The sequence below is a fragment of the Phoca vitulina genome, unplaced genomic scaffold (assembly GCF_004348235.1).
Source record: "Phoca vitulina isolate PV1807 unplaced genomic scaffold, GSC_HSeal_1.0 scaffold83, whole genome shotgun sequence".
In the NCBI taxonomy this organism is placed as follows: Eukaryota; Metazoa; Chordata; class Mammalia; order Carnivora; family Phocidae; genus Phoca; species Phoca vitulina.
Window position 1 is genome coordinate 2,746,762 of NW_022589786.1, and position 21,664 is coordinate 2,768,425.

At 39.9% G+C, this 21,664-nt stretch overlaps 1 protein-coding gene across 8 annotated transcripts in view; it reads right to left on the reverse strand.

Moving 5' to 3' along the window:
- The window catches only part of CSNK1A1 (casein kinase 1 alpha 1), a 52,796-nt gene that overhangs the window by 30,427 nt on the left and 705 nt on the right, over positions 1–21,664 (reverse strand). For all 8 annotated transcript variants that reach the window (XR_004298179.1, XR_004298178.1, XR_004298180.1 and 5 more), the window contains exon 2: positions 20,933–21,039. Coding sequence is in view for 5 of the 8 variants with exons in the window: in XM_032395361.1 (XP_032251252.1) it covers positions 20,933–21,039 (107 nt within the window). In the remaining 3 variants the exon portion in view is untranslated. The remainder of the gene's footprint in view (positions 1–20,932; positions 21,040–21,664) is intronic.

The window sequence follows — 21,664 nt, forward strand, 5'->3', positions numbered from 1 at the left end:
GGCAGACGCTTAACGACTGAGCCACCCAGGCGCCCCTTTAATCTACGTTTTAAGTAATCTCTACACCCAATGTGGGGCTGGAACTCACAACCCTGAGATCAAGAGTGGCATGCTCCACTGACAGCCAGCCAGGTGCCCCAGTTAGGTTTTACTTAAGGTTTAAAGTTTTCCTCTATTCAGATGATGAGTCCACTAACTGACTATACTGCCCAACACAAAATTAAGGGTAAGGAGAGTTCCTTCTGTCAAGTGGCCCCACTGTCATATTAAGGTAGAACTTGCACAGTAACCTTAACACTCCTCTTACCAGAGCATTTGAATTCTATATCCATCTGCCACTGATTCCCATGACTTCTGCCAAATTCCTTAATCTCACCTGATACTACTTCCTAACTGAAGAAATGAAGGAGACTATACCAATCTTACAAAGCAAAGATCCCTTTTGTTAGAACTCCTGTCCCATTTACTACCAAGTTGTATTTAATCAATAATTACTTGTTCTTTTTTAAAAAAAGGAGTCACAGTTTTGCTTAGTTTGATTACCAAAAATAACCAATATTACCATAAAGATGACATGTGCTTTTTACTGGAGCCCTGTTTTAATTATCCAATGCTTTATTACTGTGGGTAAATATACTATTTGTCCCCCCCAAACTCAAGGAATAGCTAACTTTTAATTTTAGAGATTCCAAGGATTAGGAATCACTATAATAAACGATTTCAAGTTTCTATATGCCTATAAAAATAAGATTCTGCTTGAAAAGAAAACTGGCCAATAAAAAAAAATTTTAAGAAAAAGACAATGGAGTAATTTGTTAACTTCAACAAAAACTGATACCAAGATTTACCACTTTTTGACAAGTTTGTGTTTTAAAAATATTCAGAAAAGGGAAAAAGGCTTAAAAAAATCTATGGCAAAAGTATTAACAAATCATCAGTCTAGTGGGTAACTGTTTAGTGCTATTTCTTTTTTTAAATTTTGCTCTAGTATGTTGTTTTGTTGATAAGCCAATTATTTAAAAGAAAATCAAGATTAAAATTAGAGTGTGTGTGGGGCGCCTGGGTGGCTGAGGTCATGATCTCGGGGTCCTGGGATACAGCTCTGTGTTGGGCCCCCCACTCCACATGGAGTCTACTTGTCCCTCTCTCAAATAAATAAAATTTAAAAAAAAAAAAAAAAAAAGAGTATGTGGGGTTAATATTTAAATATTTTTCTAAGAAATGCGAAGTTAACTACTACATAGGTGGTCCCATATTCAGATACAAGGAATATGCTCCCTAATACTATGTTATGAGAGTAAAAGATTAAAAAGGAACTAGTATAGAGGCACCTGGTTGCCTCAGTAGGTTAAGCGTCTCCCTTCAGTTCAGGTCGTGATCCCAGGGTCCTGGGATCAAGCCCCACATTGGGCTCAGGAAGCCTGCTTCTCCCTCTCCCTCTGCCTGCCTCTCCCCCTGCTTCTGCTTTCTCTCTCTCTGTCAAATAAATAAATAAAATCTTAAAAAAAAAAAAAAAAAAGGAACTAGTATAAAAAGTTCACACTCAGGGCACGTAGGTCAGAGTTGGTTGAGCATCTGACTCTTGGTTTCAGCTCAGGTCCTGATCTCAGGGTTGTGAGATGGAGCCCTGCTTCGGGTTCCATACTTAGCATGTGGAGTCGCTTCAGATTCTCCCTCCCTCTTCCTTTGCCCTGCCCGGTGAGGCTCACTCTGTCTCTCTAAAGTAAACAAATAAATCTTAAAAAAAAAAAATTCACCCTCCTTCCTATATTTCTGTTCCAAATGTTCTTGAGAACTACTTTACAAACACGATAAATAACTGCCACCAAACACACAAAAAGGAATCAATTTTCACACCCTTTTGCAGAAAAAGTTACCCTGATGGGAAAGTTTCTCCTTAACCTTTCAGAGATCTTGCCCACTACCCTAAGCAACAGAAATGCCAATGGTAGAGTTGGTCTAGAACTTACTGTACCTAAACTGTATACAAAGCAGCTGTTACTTTCCCTCTTCCGGCCTTTGTTTTCCATATAGGAATTCAACACCCTTGACGTTCCTTCAAACATTTACTTGAAAGAAAGACTCACAGTGGTGGGTTTTTGGGGCTGGAGATAGGCACAGAAAGAGATGGATAAATCTAACAAATAATAATATTAAAAGTTAAAATATGAACAAAGTAAATAGGTATATGTTCTTTCCTTTTTCCTGTTTATTTTCTTTTTCTTGCATTTTTCCTCTTCTTAACTGGAGAGGTAAATCTGTGCTAGGGAGTTGTCAGAACTTCAAAATCAATCCTTGCCATTATAAATACCCAATACTAAAATTAGCAGATTCTTAATATAATAATATAATTATAAATTATAAAATAAATTATAATCTTAATATTAATATAAATTAATATAATTTATCTAGGTTTATTTATTTTTATTTTTTTAAATTTATTCATTTGACAGAGAGCGAGAGAGGGAACACAAGCAGGGGGAGGGGAAGAGGGAGAAGCACGCCTCCAGCCGAGCAGGGAGCCTGACACAGGGCTTGATCCCAAGACCCCAAGACCATGACCTGAGCCACCCAGGAGCCCCTAACTTATCTAGGTTTTAAAGAAAAAGAACTACTCTATACAAGAACACCAAATCCAGGCAGCAGCTCTTTCTGCCACAGGTCCTGTCCCCATGCTTTAATAAACCATCTTTTTGCACCAAAAACAAAACAAAACAAAACAACAACAAAAAACCCCCACCAAATCCAGAAAGAGCTAAGGCAATGAGAAGGCACAAAAAGTCAAAGGTGAAAAGGGAAAGCAAAAATCAACTCTCCTCAGACCACATGCCATCTCTCCATGGACAGATTTCCACTGGATGCCTCACTAACTACAACAGTTGAGCAAATTTTACAACCATCCATCTAACCCAAATACAAACATGAAATGTAAAAGGCACAAATTCGTATTTCCTATCGTCATGCAATTACACAGGACTTCAAAAAGAACTTTCTGAGAAGTCATCTGCAAAATAAGCCTTTAGCAGAATACTCCCATAATAATTAGAAACTGGAAAGAATTAGATGAATTTCAGAAACATGCTAAAGAAAAGAATCAAGTTATTGGGCATTTTCCTCCTTACCTGCATAAGTGTGTAAGACATATCTGCTATTCTCAACATCAAAAAGATAAACAGTCCATAAAAAGCAGCCAAAATAGAAATGTTCAAAGGCACTTTTCTCCACAGAAAAACCATGCATTTCTATATTAGGTCTTCCTGCTGTATAGAGACTGGTATTGAAACCTCTTAAACCTAAGTGACAGGTGTTTCTATCTTTCATACTTCCTTTTGGTCTCAAGGAATATATAAAGTTAACACCTCACTCTCCCCATCTGTGCTTTCCACCTCTCTAACTCATCCAGACATTAGTACACAAAGATTAGAAGCCAGGAACAATCTACTACTTATCCAAATCCTACTTATTCAGTTTCTACCCTCACCTCCATGTTTTCCACTTCTATTCTAAATGAGCTTCTAACTCTACTTTCAACCCCAATGTCCTAATACCCAGACACCAAAGAAATCTTCCTTAAGTAGCCTGTTCCACACTGGTCCATCTGAGATAGAATTCCCATAGCCACTGACTACTGCTTGTATCCACAATCAAACCCCTTGACAATACAGTATCCAGGTGCTGCCACTTTGTGGTGTTTCTGTCTCCACACCTAGTAGGGTAAGACCTTACTGTCTGTTTGAAATCATCTTCACAGAACCTGGGTAATGAGCAAGCACTAACCTGATTCTCTGAGTTCATTTAAGTCTGCAGACAATCTGAAACTAACCAACACAAAAACTCAGATATTATCTTTAGACCTTTTTTATGTGAGTGCGGTATATGTTGCTAATAAGTACAATATAATAAAGTGATGTACATACACAATGTAGGTACTCAAATTTATCTATGAGATTAAAGAAAGAACTCTGGTTTGATTTGGACCTTATTCTTACTAAGTTTCAAAACAAGCAGAAAAAGCAAGTAATTTAATGGATGAAATTTAAAAAAAAAAAAAGTGCAAGGGTCTCATTTTCCATTTACTTGTTTTAAATCAATGCTTTCAGACTTAAGAGTTGCCTGACCAATCAAGGAAGTCGTAGACTGAAGAATGAGTTTGAAATTTATATAACTGTCATTACTTAAAGCATAAGAAAGCTACCTTAAGTTCTAAAGAAGATGCTAAGGCAAGGTCCACCTCTTTGCTCTCATTTCCCTTCCTCTAAACCCATATCCAAACTAAACCTAGTTAAAAAATTAAGACACATGAAAACCAGAATGTAAGACAATACAAGAGTCATTGGGGCTGACAAAAACTGCTAAAAGAATTCAGAAAACCGAAAGATCAACAGTAATTAAATTTATCCAAAAAAGCCTTGTGAAAATGGTCTATTACCAGTCAGATCCTGACAAAGGGATAATATTTTGATTGGGAAGGTAGTAAAGGGCATGCTAGCAGGGTAAGAATAAACTCCAGGCTCCTATAAGAGGAAAGTCAAGGTGGCTTATAATTCAGGGCTATATTACAGACTCTTGAAAGTCAGGCTAAAGAGCTTTAAATTCTATAAATAACTGGGCGAACTACCAGTACAGTGTGGTGGGGGACATAATACAATTCAATCAACATTTTAAGATTAGCCTTGGCATCAATATGCAATGTAGAAACTGGGGAGTGGGAGCAGGATGAGACAATGACATGGTGACCAATTAGAAGTGCTATGGTTGGAAGGGTGTTGGGTGGCACAGTCAGTTGAGTGGCCGAACCTTGGTTTTGGCTCAGGTTGTGATCTCAGGGTTGTGAGATGGAGCCTCGCTTTAGGCTCCATGCTCAGCAAAGAGTCTACTTGAGATTCTCTCTCCCTCTCCCCTTTGCCCCTCCCACTAGTACTTTCGCATGCTCTCTCTCAAATAAATAAATAAATCTTAAAAAAAAAAGTGTTATAGTTGGAGACTTGATGCTAGGGATTTCTTCTCTCTGAGAATCTCTTTATGAAAATAAAAAAGACTTAGAAAAGAAATAAAATGACTGAAATATTTTAAGTATTGCTATGAGGCCTAAGGACTTCCAAGAACCATAAATCAGAATAATTATCATAAATATGCAGTTCAGGGCACCTGGTGGTTTAGTTGGTTAAATATCTGCCTTCGGCTCAGGTCATGATCCCAGGGTCCTGGGATCGAGCTCAGTGGGGAGCCTGCTCTCCCCTGCTGCCCCCCCTTGTGCTCTCTCATTCTCAAACAAATAAATAAATAATAAGTATGTAGTTCAGATTAAAGCACTCAAATAGGTTTCATCTCTATGACTAGGACAATAATAATGGAAGACTTGTTTAATGTAGGTCCTCCCCTCAGACTATCAGTTTGATAGGTGTGATGTTAATCTTATGCATCAGACTGGGCTAAGGGATGATGGGATAGCTGGTAAAACATTATTTTGGGGTGTCTGTGAAGGTGTCTCCAGAGATCAGCACTTGAATCAAGATTAGCACTTGAATGACAGACTAAGATCACCTTCCCCAAAGTGGAGGGCTTGAATAGAAAAGGGAAAAAAACTAAAAAGCAGAGGAAGGGAAAATTCGTCAGCTAGAGCTGGGACATGCATCTTCTGCCCTCCATTATCCAAGCTTATGGTTCTCAGGCCTCTAGACTTGGGACCAAAACTACACCACTGGTTTCCTAGGCCTCCAGCTTGCACACCTCAAACTGGTACTTCTTTGCCTCCACAGGGGTAAGCCAATGCCTCATAAGAAATGTCTTTCTGTTTATGTATTATCCATTGGTTCTGTTCTCTGGAGAATCCTGACTAATACAACATGGGCAGCCACTGTATTTGTCTTATTCACAACTCTATATTCCAGGCATCCAGCACAATGCCTTACCCGCGGGAAATGCTAACATTTGCTGAATTAAAGAGTGAAAAGTCAGATTAGAGGCTCTAAACAGGCTGGGGAGTGCTTGATTTGGCACATAAGGGAAACAAAACAAGGAAAACAAAACCACTCTGTACTTCAAGTATAAAATCATCAGGAAGCATCTATTCATCTTTGATTTAAATTAGCCAAGTAATTATAAAAGTTTACAAGTGATATTCTTAACCGGTACATGTTTCTTCCTGTGCCGCTTATCCTCCCGTCCTTAGGTCATTAATATCAAAGTCTTCACTGAACAACTAAAAAGCAGGAGCACTGAATCAGTGCTATAATAGCATCTCCATTCTCAAGACACTGTCTCTCAAACTTTCTTGCCAAGCCATCATCATCCAATCTTTATGTTCCTTTTTATGAGGGTAGAAAATAAGATCTGGTCTAGTACAATCTAGCTGATCCCCGCCGCTCCCCAGCTCCTAAATTATCAGACTTTAACAGAAGGGTACTCTCAACCACAACAGAACCCCTCTACTCTCAATTTAAATACTTGAGTCTCAAATCCTTCTGGTACTGCATTCATTTGATTACTTCTGGAAGCTGCAGACATCTAAGAACTTGAGTCTTCGATACTGTAACCTCTAACCTAAAACTGTCAGTACTTACTAAGCTCCATCGTATTAATGGCATTCATTACGAAAACAACCAATAATGCAAGATAGTTTCAACCACATTCTGATTCAGGGTAAATCTTCAGCCCTTTTGAAAGAGAACTAGAAACAGGACTTAATATGGGTTACCTCTTAGTTTTCTATTAATTACTGATAAACAAGACTGCTGTGTAACTCTTGTTTTCCTTAAGTTTCCTCGCCCATAACTGCTCCTTAGATTTGTGGCCTCTATATTTCCTTCTCTTGCAACTTCACATTTAAGATACAATTCAGGGGCACCTGAGTGGCTCAATCAGTTAGGCATCCAACTTAATCTCAAGAGTCATGAGTTCAAGCCCTCCAATGGGCTCCACGTTCAGCATGAAACCTACTTTAAAAAAATTAAAAAATAAAAAGCAAAAACTACAATTGAGGTTTTAAAAGGTCAGTAACATAATTTTTATCCATAATCCCTGGGATTTGTAACTTGCAGAAATACCTCTGAAATGGTTTGAAATTCAGGGCATCTTCACTAAAGAAAAGACACTCAATGCAATCTGGCTACCGTAAGGAAGTGGAGGATCAGGTTTAATAGACACTGTGGAATACCTAGAACTATAAACACAAACACAGATTAGAACAATTTCTCCATACTGACAACTGTTCTAGACATAAAATAACTGAGAAAAGACCACAGTTTTAGCTGTAGGGATGGCAATCAAAGTAATAATGCTGATAAATGTGATACCAAGAAATTTTAGATATATTAATTCAAACTTTTAAATCTTTCTTCAAACCGTTCAACCTTTTTTTTTTTTTTTTTTTAAAGATTTTGTCAGAGAGAGTGAGCGAGAGAGAGAGAGAGAGAGAGAGCACAAGCAGGGGGAGCGGCAGGCTCCCCGCTGAGCAAGGAGCCCGATGCAGGACTCGATCCCAGGATCCTGGCATCATGATCTGAGCCGAAGGCAGACGCTCAACCGACCGAGCCACCCAGGCGTCCCAAACTGTTCAACCTTTTTTAACTGATTTTCCCACCCTTACAATCTCACATGCCTGGGGAGGGCATTAACAAGCATGTAAGTAATTGAGAGTTAAAACAAAGCTAGGAAGGGAAAAGAAAATAAATACTGGGAACCTACCAAATGAGTGACCAACCTTGCATCAAATGTATTTAGCCACAATGCCACAGACCTTGTCTAAACGATTTGGGGAGTGGAGGTGAAGTAACTCCTACATCAACATTTCTTAATCTTTTTGGTGCCACAGATCTCCCACCTTTGGTAGTCTGATAAAGCCTATAGATTCCTTCTCAGAATATTTTAAATGCAGAGAATAAAATACATAGCATTATAAGGGAAATTCAGCCACACTAAGATTACTTAATTTTGATATAGTAAAGTACATGTTCTTTATTAATGAGATAAAGGAGCAGATCTAATTAGGACTATTAATTATGAAGCAGTGAGGAGTGTAAACAATATTCTGAGATACCTGCAACAATAACGTGTTACGGAGAAATATCTGTGATTTCTACTGGTGATAAAGCCATAGGTACTGCTAAACTAGTGAAGATTTCTTGCCTCCATTTATAATAGAAATAATAGATTGTCCTCAATTTACCATGGGGTTATATCCTGTTAAACCCATCCTAAGCTGAAAATATTCTAAGTGAAAAATGCATTTAATACACATAATGTACTGAACATCATTACTTAGCCTAGCCTACCTTAAATGTACTTAGAACACTTAAATTAGACTACATTTAGGCAAAACCATCTAACAAAGCCTATTTTATAATAAAGTGTTCAATATTTCATGTAATTTATTAAATACAGTACTGAAAGGGAAAAACAGAATGGCTGTATCGGTGTAGAATGGTTGTAAATACACCAGTTGTTTACCCTCGTGATCACCTGACTGGGAGCTGCCTCAGCGCTGCTGCCCAGCAACTTCCCGAGAGTGTCACACCACATATGCCAGCCTGGGAGAAGATCAAATTCAAAGTATGGTTTCTACTGAATGCATACCACTTTCACAGCATCATAAAGTCTAAAAACCATAAATTGAACCATCCTAAGTCTGGGACCATCTTACTAGATTCAGTTAGAAGTTCATGAAAATAAAGATGTAGGGGCGCCTGGGTGGCTCAGTCAGTTCAGCTCCTGCCTTCAACCCAGGTGATCCCAGAACCCTGGGATTAAGCCCCGCATCGGGCTCCCGGCTCAGAGGGGAGCCTGCTTCTCCCTCTGCCTGCCGCTCCCCCTGCTTGTGCCCTGTCAAATAAATAAAATCTTTTTTTTTTTTAAGATTTTATTTATTTATTTGACAGAGAGCGAGCGAGAGCAGGAGCACAAACAGGGGGAGAGAGAGAAGCAGGCTTCCCCTAGCAGGGAGCCCGATCCCAGATCATGACCTGAGCCGAAGGCAGACACTTAACGACTGAGCCACCCAGCACCTCAAATAAATAAAATCTTAAAAAAAAAGAAAACAAAAAAGATAAGATGTAATTTTTTTCCTATCCCCCGTTGGGAGGTTATATCCCTACCAGGTTAAGAACCCCTGCTTCGAAACCAATTTTTTTTTTTTTTTAAAGATTTTATTTATCTATTTGACAGAGACACAGCGAGAGCAGAAACACAAGTGGGGGGGGGAGAGGGAGAAGCACGCTTCCCACAGAGCAGAGAGCCCGATGCGGGGCTCGATCCCAGCACCCCGGGATCATGACCTGAGCCGAAGGCAGATACTTAACGACTGAGCTACCCAGGCGCCCATCGAAACCAATTTTTTTGTATTGTTTTAATTAAGTTTTTAATTTTAATTCCAGTCAGTTAACATACAGTGTGATATTAGGTTCAGGTGTACAATATATGATTCAACAATTCTATACATTGCTCATCATGGTAAGTGCACTCTTTAATCCCCATCACTTATCCCCCATCCTTAAAACTAATTTTTTAAGGTGAAGAGACCACAGAGTAAGATCTGAGAGTTGGGTAACAAATATATGTTTTATTCAGCAATACTACCATCAACTAAAATAATCTGCTTTCCTTCTTCATCCTAATCCTCCAAAACTGCTACTACTAATCCTTTGATCACAATACAGCCTTGAATTAATGCTGTAACATTTTCAAGTTCCTTAGTCTCCTTGTTCCTTGCCATTTGTCTTCAAAGATGCATAACTGTTCCTTAATCCAAAAAATTTTAAAAACACAAAACCAAAAAATATGCCTTATATATGACCACACCACTATCCAGTACTAAAGGTACTATTTATTGATCCATTCAATATTTATGGTATCTAACAAGACAAAACTAAATTAACTCCTGCTCTCATAGCTTATAGCAGTGTGCGCATGCAAATAAAAAACATGTGATCGGCACCTAGGTGGCTCAGTTGGTTAAGTGGCCAACTCTTGATCTCAGCTCAGATCTCAATCTCAGGGTCCTGAATTCAAGCCCCACACTGGGCTCCACACTGGGCATGGTGCTTACTTAAAAAGAAACAAACAGAAGTGAGGAAGGAGAGACCAGTGCTGAGAGGGTCCAGATTATGGCAACCCAATCTATCTTTTAGAGAGAGTCATTAAGGAAAGCTTTTCTGATGAAGAAGCATGGTTAATTCTTAGAAGTATAAAATGGAAGATGGCCAGGTAAAGGGGTGGATGGGAGTTAGTGTGCCTGAAGTTTGGTATTCATAACAAACTTAAAAGAAGCCAGCATGGGGGCGCCTGGGTGGCTCAGTCGTTAAGCGTCTGCCTTCGGCTCAGGTCATGATCCCAGGGTCCTGGGATCGAGCCCCGCATCGGGCTCCCTGCTCAGCAGGAAGCCTGCTCCTCCCTCTCCCACTCCCCCTGCTTGTGTTCCCTCTCTCGCTGTGTCTCTCTCTGTCAAATAAATAAAATCTTTTAAAAAAAAAAAAAAAAAAAAAAGAAGCCAGCATGGCTGGGACACAGTGAAACAAGATCACTTTATTTCCTTGTTTACCAGTTAACAAATATTCTAAAATCAGATTATGGTGATGGTTGCACAACTCTGTACACACACTAAAAATCAATGAATTGTACATTTTAAATAGGTGATGATTTATGTATGTCAATTTTCTCCTTAAAGCTGTTAAAAAAAAAAAATCTTTTTCCAGGGATAGCTGGCTGGCTCGGTCAGTAGTGTGTGAGACTTCTGATCTCAGGGTTGTGAGTTTGAGGCCCACAGTGGGTACAGAAAAATCTTTTTTTTTTTTTAAGATTTATTTGCCAGAAAGAGAGCGCGCGCGTGCACAAGCAGTGGGGAGTGGCAGGCAGAGGGAGAAGCAGGCTCCCTGCTGAACAAGGAGCCCCATGCAGGACTTGTTCCCAGGACCCCGGGATCATCATCTGAGCTGAAAGCAGCTGCTTAACTGACTGAGCCACCCAGGCGTCCCAAAAACAAAATCTTAAAAAATAAAAAAATAAAAAAAATCTGTTTCTCCAATCTCTGTTTTAATATTTATTGTACCTATGTGCCTGAAGCTGCAGGTAAGTGCTATAGGGACCCTTAACAAGCTGTGTAGGTAATTATTATGCATGGTTAATGTTTGAGAAATAATAAGTATTCACAGGGAAGCATAATGGGGTCCCACTGACCTGACCAATCAATGCAGTCTCTAGATGGTTCAGGGTACTATTTAGGGCTTATACTCAGGATACTATCCCTTTGATGTTAAGGAAACATGTCCTCACACTGTCTGAGATTTACACATCTTTCCTCCTAATTTTCAGTAAGAGAGATGAATTCACAACTATATGCCAGATGCACTGCATGTGCTCAAAAAGAATGAAAGTCTCACAAAATTTTTTCTGTTCACTGAAATATGCCCAGTATCTTAACTATGCCTGGCACATAATAGGCACTCATACAGGTTTGTTGACTGAATAAAAGAAATACTTGCTTATCCTCTAGAAAGTACTGTAGGAGATACTGTAAAGTATATTAAGTTTCTAAGACACTTTTGAACATCTGAGCTTTCATTTGAAGAGAAGCTAACACTACTCTGTTCTCTCGGAGGGATACGAGGTATTAATATTATGGAGGTTCAAAAATGGGAACACCAGGATTTCAGTAAGTGGAGCCCAGTGGTAAGAGTAATTTTAATCAAGGACCACCTGGGTGGCATAGTCCGTTGGGTGGCCAACTCTTGGTTTCAACTCAGGTCGTGATCTCGGGGTCATAGGACTGAGCCCCGTGTCAGGCTCTGCACTCAGCAGTCTGCTTGAGACTCTGCCTCTGCCCCTCCCCAGTGCGCACCCCTTCAAATAAATAAATTACTCTTAAAAAAAAAAAATTTTAATCAAGGAAGAACAGCCAAAAAGAAAACAATCTAACCTAAATACATAATGAACAGCACAGTAAAGGAACGGAAAAGAATGGTATTTATGTGAAGGTATAAATCCCAGTTTCCTTAGAAGAATTTCATTATTTTAGTTGTTACCAAGAACAACGTATTAAACACTTCTAATGTAACTAAGACGTGGAAAATGTGAAACTTAAAACTTATAAATATTCCATGCTATTACCTTCTAACAAAGCAATTTATAATCAAATCTCACACTCCCCTTTCCATAAAAGTCACCTTAAGGACAGAACAAGTCTGGTAGTGTATGCCAATTTAATAAATAAGTACTTAAAGCAGCTTCCAGAAGAGCTGAAATACAGGATAACCTGAATTTCAGGTTAATCTGAACACCTCTCTACTATACACTTAATGATGGTACAAATGAAACATATGGATGACAAATATGATGTATGCTTAGCCACTGTCACCATCTTGTCTCCCTTAAGAAAAAAATCTCCAGTACAAAAGTTGCAACTTCCTGATGTTGATGAACAAGAACCAAAAGAAATTCCAAAGGCCAACACAACTAAGAGATACTAAGAGATGCTAATAGATACTTAAGCCGCTAAATGTCCACAATAGCAAGGCTTCACTGTGAAATTAATGGACATTAGCATTTAATGATATGGTAGTATTTTTATACCAGCTTTCAAAGCTAAAGAACGAGTACAGCCACATTTCCATTTGTAAATTTGCTGCCAGCTAGTGAGTTCAGCTGAATACTCAAGAAATACTAAATACTACAGAGATGATAAATATTCCCATTAGAAACTATGCATACATCAGGTACTCCCAAAGTTCTATAAATGTGTAATAGAAGTCAAACTCTCTATAGGGTTCCATTAAAAAGTAAATGTACACTGATAGGGGCGCCTAGGTGGCACAGTTAAGTGCCCAACTCTTAGTTTCGGCTCAGGTCGTGAGATGGAGCCCCACTCTGGGCTCCACACTGAACAGAGTCTGCCTAAAATTCTCTCTCCCTCTGCCCCTCCCCTGCTTGCTCACTCTCTAAAAAAATGAATGAATGAATGAATGAATATAAAATAAAAGAATTTCCTTATTGAGTCATTAGTGCCTTTTTAGCCAACACTAGGCTAAAAAACAAAAGATACCTCTATCAGCAAGACATGGTTCTTTCCCTCAAGGAATTTCTAGAATGCTTTCTTCTTATAGGAATGCATCTGGAACATGGGAGTACAAAAATGGTTTCAAATATTGGTGCTACTTTCCAGAAATCAAAGCATTTCATTATATGGGATTACAGTGTACTTTCCAGTGCCATGTTTCCTGGTATAGATTTCCTGAATTAACCTCCTAATTCATAGGAGGAGGTGAGTAAGTTAAGAAACCAGCCTTACGGGCGCCTGGGTGGCTCAGTTGGTTAAGCGACTGCCTTCGGCTCAGGTCATGATCCTGGAGTCCCTGGATCGAGTCCCGCATTGGGCTCCCTGCTCGGCGAGGAGACTGCTTCTCCCTCTAACCCTCCCCCCTCTCATGTACTCTCTCTCTCTCTCATTCTCGCTCTCTCAAATAAATAAATCTTTAAAAAAAGAAAAAGAAAAAGAAACCAGCCTTACCAAATTGCAGTTCTAGAAAAGATGGGAGTTGGTGGGTGTGGGCAGGAAAGAACCATTATAACCTTGAAATATGGCACAGTAAAATGGTGCCTAAACTTTGTTATGTATCAGAATCACCTGGGGAGTTTTTTTTTGTTTTTTTTTTTAAGATTATTTATTTATTTATTTGACAGAGAGAGACACAGCAAGAGAGGGAACACAAGCAGGGGGAGTGGGAGAGGGAGAAGGAGGCCTCCCGCCGAGCAGGGAGCCCGATGCGGGGCTCGATCCCAGGACCCTGGGATCATGACCTGAGCCGAAGGCAGACGCTTAACGACTGAGCCACCCAGGCGCCCCTGGGGAGTTTTTTTTTTTTTTAACTCTTGATGCCTAAGGCATACCCAAACCCATTAAATCAAAATATGTAAGACTAAGAGCCAAGTGTCAATTTTTTTTTAAAACTTCTCCATGTTATTCGAATGGGCAAAGTGTGGGAACCACTGGCACAGTCTGAAGATGCAGTAAGATCTATTTAAACACACTGAATGTGTTGAGTTTAGGCAAATTAACTACTCTGACTCTCACTTTATATGAAACCCCAACTTACAGGATTGTTGTAATGATTAAATAAGACCACGTGCAATGTCTGAATAATGGTCAATTCTACTTTTCTTTCTTGCACATACATGGAAAAATCAATGTTTAGCCACACTGTATTCAACCAACTACTCACTTATTTCAGTAGTATGTACTAACATTATAAATAAAAGGCAATTATACATTAAAGTTAGAACAAATTATTACCATATCAGAGAATGAAAGAGGCATAGTTTATCCTACTGATCTCATCAATTTTTTTTTTTAAGATTTTATTTATTTGAGGGGCACCTAGGTGGCTCAGTTGGTTAAGCGTCTGCCTTCAGCTCAGGTCATGACCCCAGAGTCCTGGGATTGAGCCCCACATCGGCTCCCTGCTCCGCGGGGAGCCTGCTTCTCCTCCTCCGTCTGTTGCCCCCCCTGCTTTTGCTCGCACTCTCTAATAAATAAAATCTTAAAAAAAAAAAAGATTTTGTTCATTTGAGAGAGAGTGGGAGAGAGCACAGAGGGAGAGGCAGACTCCCAGCTGAGCAGAGAGCCTGATGCAGGGCTCGATCCCAGGACCCCAAGATCATGACCTGAGCTGAAGGCAGATGCTTAACCGACTGAGCCACCCAGGTGCCTCTGATCTCATCAACTTATATAATGCATTAAAAAAATAAAACTCTTAAGGGGCACTTGGGTGGCTCAGTTGGTTAAGGGTCTCCCTTCAGCTCAGGTCATGATCCCAGGGCTTCCTGCTCCGTGGGGAACTTGCTTCGCCCTATCCCGCTCCCCCCACCACCAGCTTGTGCAGTCTCTGTCAAATAAATAAAATCTTCTTAAAAAAAAACTCTTAAGACCTAATTAATCTTATGAAATCCTTTTTATAAATGAAAGCTGACATTACAAATTACAGAATTCATTCTAGGTTGAAATCTACATGACATCGCAGAAGGATCCCTAACTCTTGACTCTCATATAATGCTCTTTCCATTTCCTTTTATATTGAGGATCAGAATGTACTCTCCAGCTGAATCTTTTTGTACACTTCCAAAGTCCCCATTAAAACATACCCCACTGAGGACTTTCAGGCAAGGAAAAGGGAGTATTCCTGTTCTTCGAAGGAGAATGCGGCAAAGATCTCAATTGCTACTCACTGTTCACCACCCCACCTGATGATTTTATTAGGCAAGTTGTATAATGTACTTCATGGTGATAAAAACATTATTAACCTATAGTCTTGCATACAGGCAAATCAACATCATATCCAGAAAAATAAATATGTAAATATGATCCAAAAGACCAACTTAAAAATAAATAAATAAAACCTATCTTGCCACAAAATGTAGCTTACCATGGACTAGCTGTATTCAAAAAAATCAAATATTCTTTATCTCAGTAGGGAGCGTGGGCTATACCACTGTATACATTTGTCAAAATTCATTTGATGGCACATTGAAAGCTGTGCATTTCACTGTATATAAATCACATGTCATTTAAAAAAAAAAATTAAAACACATCCATGCTATGTGACTACTGGTCATTTAAATTTCAAGAGCCACCTGAGATTGTTTTAGAAACAAATACAATAACAAAACCCATCATTTTGGGGCACCTGGGTGGCTCAGTCGGTTGAGCGTCTGCCTTCGGCTTGGGTCATGGTCCTAGCGTCCTGGGATCGAGCCCCGCATCGGGCTCCCTGCTTGGTGGGAAGCCTGCTTCTCCCTCTCCTGTTCCCCCTGCTTGTATTTCTGCTCTCGCTCTCTGTCAAATAAATAAATAAAATCTTTAAAAAAAAAAAAACCATCATTTTAACTAGGTATTCACTTATATTTTGAAAACTATTAAGGGGTGGCACCTGGGTGGCTCAGTCAGTTAGGTGTCCGACTCTTTGTTTCAGCTCGGGTCATGGCTTTGGGGTTGTGAGATTGAGCCTCACATTAGGCTTCCCGCTCAACAGGGAGTCTAACTGGGATTCTCATTCTCTCCCTCTCCCTCTGCCCCTCCCTGCTCTCTCTCTAAAGTAAATGGAGCTTTTTTTTTAGGGGCGCCTGGGTGGCTCAGTCATTAAGCGTCTGCCTTCGGCTCAGGTCATGATCCCAGGGTCCTGGGATCGAACCCCACATCAGGCTCCCTGCTCAATGGGAAGCCTGCTTCTCCTTCTCCTACTCCCCCTGCTTGTGTTCCCTCTCTCGCTGTGTCTCTCCCTGTTAAATAAACAAGTAAAATCTTTAAAAAAAAAATTTATAAGCATCTAGTTAAATAATAACACAAACAGTAAGTTACTTATGGGGCACCTGGGTGGCTCAGTTGTTAAGCGTCTGCCTTTGGCTCAGGTCACGATCCCAGAGTCCTGGGATCGAGCCCTTCATCGGGCTCCCTGCTCTGCAGGAAGCCTGCTCTCCCTCTCCCACTCCCCCTGCTTGTGCTCCTGCTCTTGCTCTCTCTCTGTCAAATAAAGTTACTTACATTTATAGAAGAGGTTTTCACTTTCTCTGAATGAGGCCAAATGCCATAAAGTGAAGGAGGCATAGTATGGCTCTGTAGCATCAAATGAAAAGGTGTGGGGTTTGTGAGCAGGCATGCTGACCTTGACATAAAGGTGAAAATGGCTCAGAAAAATTAGGAGTTAGGAGACTCTAGTAACCCTTCAGAGACTCAGTAATCTAATTTGTGAGATATTAGGCTGTATTCAGGTTTCATTTAGCTCACAAATGCTACTTAAGCATCATTACATTATTCCGCAACTAGAAATCCATTATAAACCGATATAAAGCACCTTTAGTATACTCTGTATGCATATAATACGTATGTATATATAGTAGTATATATATAGAGATTCAGTTTCTATGAGTTAAAAATCACATTTCTCATGCACCCAGTGATCTGTAATAAATAAAGACGTATCCAGTGCAGATGTCATCTTTGTTCTCTGATAACAGCATTAGAACTTATTTGCAAGACATATGCTCAGTGCCAAAAAGCTAAGATTAAAATTTAAGCTGCTTTTAACACTGAAGAGTAAGGATTAACTAGTACTTTATAAATATCTTCTGTAATACTTGCCATTCAGAGAGGGCAAAAAAGTGGTTGAAAACAAGGCAACAATTCTCCCATGCCCCTCCCATCTTCTCTATTCATTTCCCTATAAAAATATATTCCATTAATTTACTTCCTTTTAAATGGTAACTGACAGTTTATCTGATGCAGATGGCATTTTTAAGAGTCTTGAGAGGGGTCTCTGTACTAAGAGTCAGATAAGATCTAGACCTAACATCAAACTGTGATGAAATGCTTTCTAGCTACCATCATCCAAAAAGAAGTCTCAAAATTTCAGAGCTAGAAGTTCTAAGGTCCAACGAGGCAGGTGACTTATTTAAGCAGGGAACTCTGTTCAAATAAAACCCTACCTGAAAGTTCAGTATGCAAAACTTTTTCTAGAAGAGTAGGAAACCCTAAACCTTTCTGTCCAGTATTCTTCTTTCCTATTCCAAAAGAATTAGAAAATTACTAACATGGTAAAATCCTCTTTGCATTTCACAGATGAGCAAACTAACTGATAGGCCCAAAGAGGTTAAAGGACTGACTGACTCAAGATCATTGTCAATACCACATGATAGACCTAGAGCTTGGTATCATAAGTGATTCTTTAGAGATCACGTTATTTCAATTCAAATTGAGTACCACAAAGATAAAGAAGATTGTAACAGAAATAATTTTTAATGAGCTTCCAGAAGTCAATTAACGATTTCAGTTTCTTAACTAAAGAATGACCCTAGTTTCTTAAAAACATGGGAGACTAAACGCCACGCTCATTCCGCTCTTTACCCTGAATGCCATGCTTCTGCATAACAATAGACCCCTTACCAAGTAAAAATTAGTCAGGTCGGCTATGTGGGCTAGATCATTTTTGGACCTTGTTTTAAGATATCCGAAAGTGGGGCGCCTGGGTGGCTCAGTTGGTTAAGCGACTGCCTTCGGCTCAGGTCATGATCTCAGGGTCCTGGGATCGAGCCCCGCATCGGGCTCCCTGCTCGGCAGGAAGCCTGTTTCTCCCTTTCCCTCTCCCCCTGCTTGTGTTCCCTCTCTCACTGTCTCTCTCTGTCAAATAAATAAATAAAATCTTTAAAAAAAAAAAAAAATAAGATATCCGAAAGTCAAGGGGTTTGGAGTGCAGGGGAGAGGATGGAGTTAAGTGTAATTATAGCAAAATCCAAATTGTTTTTTAAAAGTAATCTCTTCACCCAACATGGGGCTTGAACTCATGACCCCAAGATCAAGAGCTGCATGCTCTACCAACTGAGCCAGCCAGGCATCCCAAATCTAAATATATTTATATCCATCTAAAACAATGGATAACACATAGACTGCTTCATTAAATCTTAATAAACTAAAGTCAAAATAGTTCAATATTTACCAAATATTTACCTGTATGCTATATACAGATGGTGTGGAAATAGTGGGGAACAAACTGAGGGGATGGGAAGACGTTGCCACCCAAATAAAGAATGCTTATGTAAAGTCTTTCTTACCCTTTTCACTTCAGTAGAAAAACAGTTCTCTCACACTTTACAACCAATGAACCACTATTGTTTCTATGTACCAGACTCCACCACTCCTAAAACAAATTTACTCTTTCCCCACCCTCATCCAATTACTACCTTCTGATTAGAGACTACTCCCAGAAGCCACACTGTATTCTTGGATGCCCTCCCCAACCAGTTCAACCAAGCTTTCTTCCTTACATCCGGATCCTGAAATCCCATCTCTTCTCCCAGGAAGCGTTAATTTGAAAGCCAGGTTAATCTCTCTTTAGCTCCACCCAGTTAATAACTACAACTCTCTGCACTCAACATCTTATAATAGATGCCTGTTATTCCGGGCTCACAAGTTAATTTCATTTATTCACGTGCTTATTCAGTATATTACCTATGGCTCTTGTTGGTCTGTATCAGCACTGCCTTTAAATAAAAGCTACCAGATAAAAGGGTTTAGCAATGAAAATGCCAGATGCTTAATGCTTTTTGAAAATTATTTCTAATACATTAAATTCAACATGATTTGTGAAATTTCTAAAACCTCCCAACATGGATGAATCTCAAAAGCATTATGGTAAGTGAGAGAAGTCAGACACAAATGACCTCATACTGTATGATGGCATTTATGTGTAATTCTAAGAAAAACTACAGTATAGAAAGCAAATCGGGAGGGGGGACAGGGGTGGAGAGATATGTTTAAAGGCAAAAGGAAAGCCGTTTTAAATTTTTTGGCTAATGCAATGGACTTTTTATTTTGAGGAAATAAAAAGCTAGACATTTTAATAAAGACTTCCATTCTTTAAAAAAATTTTTTTTCATTCTTCCAGAGTAACATTCATTTTCCCAGCAGGAGGTTTTTTTTGGGGGGGGCGGATAGGAATCATTTAAAATCTCCCATCATCTTGGATTTCACATTAATCTACCTTACAAAATAAACCTGGAAGTTTCTTCTAAATAATTTATCTCTCACAACCAAGAGAATATTTTATCATTCAACTTCTCCGTTAAAAACATCTATCAGCACTGGAGATTTTTTTAAGGATAGTATTACTTGGGTTGCTTCCACAGCTGAATTAATGTATGCAATTCAGTACTTAATTCAAGATTTAAGGAATACAAACTGGAATAGAAAAAGAAATTACGTTAACTATCACTCCACTTAATTCTTAACTGTCTCTGGTTCTTTTTTACAAATGTTATTTGTAAGTGTTGAAAAATGGCTTGGCTTTACACTACATTTTAGCCTCTACTCCAGGAAGATGCTTTTTAATCTCAAAGTCAAACACAAGCTTTAAAGTTAACCATTTAAAATATCCAATGTCTTTATGTGGTCATCTTTTATCCTGATTACTACTGCTGTTTGCCTTCACCAATATCCCATCCCCCCAAAAGGCCACAATTTCCCTGATGTGAGGAGTTACCGATCAAGTAACTCAACAGGTTAAAGTTACTCATCACACTGTGGTTACGAGATTAATCTTTCTTTTTAATACAACTGATTTGAGTCAATTTCAACACAGTAGTGGTCAGACTGCCTTTGCCATTACAAAATTTAGTACACAAGCTGAAATGGAGCCAACATTACCCTTCGTGGAAGAATAATTAACACTTATAAAGGGACTGTGAGGGATTTTGCATAGTATAATTTCATTTCATGTCGCATCTGCTGCAGGGATCACCAACAGACTGTCATTATGCCATCTCCTTCCTTGAACCCCCACCGCCGCCCGCACCTTTATTCTTGGCTTTTCAAAGGTTTAATCCACTCAGAGCTGCTAAAGGGGTAAGCACGGAAGAGTAACTTGTGAACCCAAGCCTAGGAAAGGGCAGGAATATGCGGTTGAGTCACGTCGTTCCGCCATTTTCTAAGCGGAGGAGGAAGACATGTTGGAACAAAAACACAACAAAAGAGCAGCCATTTCCCAAGCCAACTCCAATAGCAACCCGAACTGGCCGAACCCGGTCACTTGGCACCTTCAAATCCACTTCACTGGATAAACCTAAGAACATCAGAGGTGTCGGCGTAAAGAAAGCAGCAGACAAGCCGCGCAGGGATCAAAGATGACCCGCCTAACTTAACTGCAAATGAAAGCCTCGAGAGAAGAATGAGGGAAGCTAAATGGAGCAGTGTAACAAACTGAAATTCTAAACGAAGTTGGCAAACTAAAAATTTACTCAGTGACTGTGGTGTCTTACGGTTCTCAGGAAACCACCGGCTATAGTAAGCCCAGGTAACTCAGATACCAAGGCCCGAGTCAGCTGGTGCTGTTGCCTTCCTCTACCCATCTCCCTCATGCCGTACTTCCCTCGGCGCACCGCCTGTTTGCTCACGAGGTCTTACCGTATGTGGGGGATGCCCACCCCACCTTGAAGAATCTTATAGAGTTTGCTCTCGTACAGCAACTGGGGATGCCTGGCCTTCTGAGATTCTAGCTTCACTGCCACTTCCTGCAGGGGAGAGAGGGGATGATGGCATCAACATCCCTAAGGATTCAATGTCACTTGGGAGAGGAGGGGAGACATTAGCAAAGCTCCAACTCGAGACTAGAAGGTGAAGTGAGAGGCTCAGAAGAGAAAGCTCTCTTTGTAAATTATAAAACGAGGCAACTAGCCTCAAAGGCCTCTTCAGGGGGTAATGACGAAATCGGCACGTCCTCGAAGGTGCAGGAAAATGATTCATCCAGAAAACGTAATGAGAGGTTTTGATCGTAATGAGAGGAAACTGACGATCGAAAGCAAGAACCCCAGTAGAATAAATCCATATAGTGGGGAAAACATGGGGATTAGAGAAATACGATTTTGCCGATCTCGCCTTAAACGACAGCTTAAAAAGTTCGATTAAGGTACATTTTTAACAAGCTGGGAAACTTCATAGGTTCTCCCAACCCTTCTATCGGGTTCTTTGCCTTTTAGGGAAAGAGAGCGGGGGAGGCTCCTAAAGCCAGGAAAACTGGCTCCCTCTCTGGACTCCCCTCCCCAGTACGTGCCTGTTGTGATAGGGAAAAGCCCGAGCACTTCGGGGATTGGGGCAGGGGGTGAGGACTGGCGCAGCGTGGTCGTGAACCCCACCCCG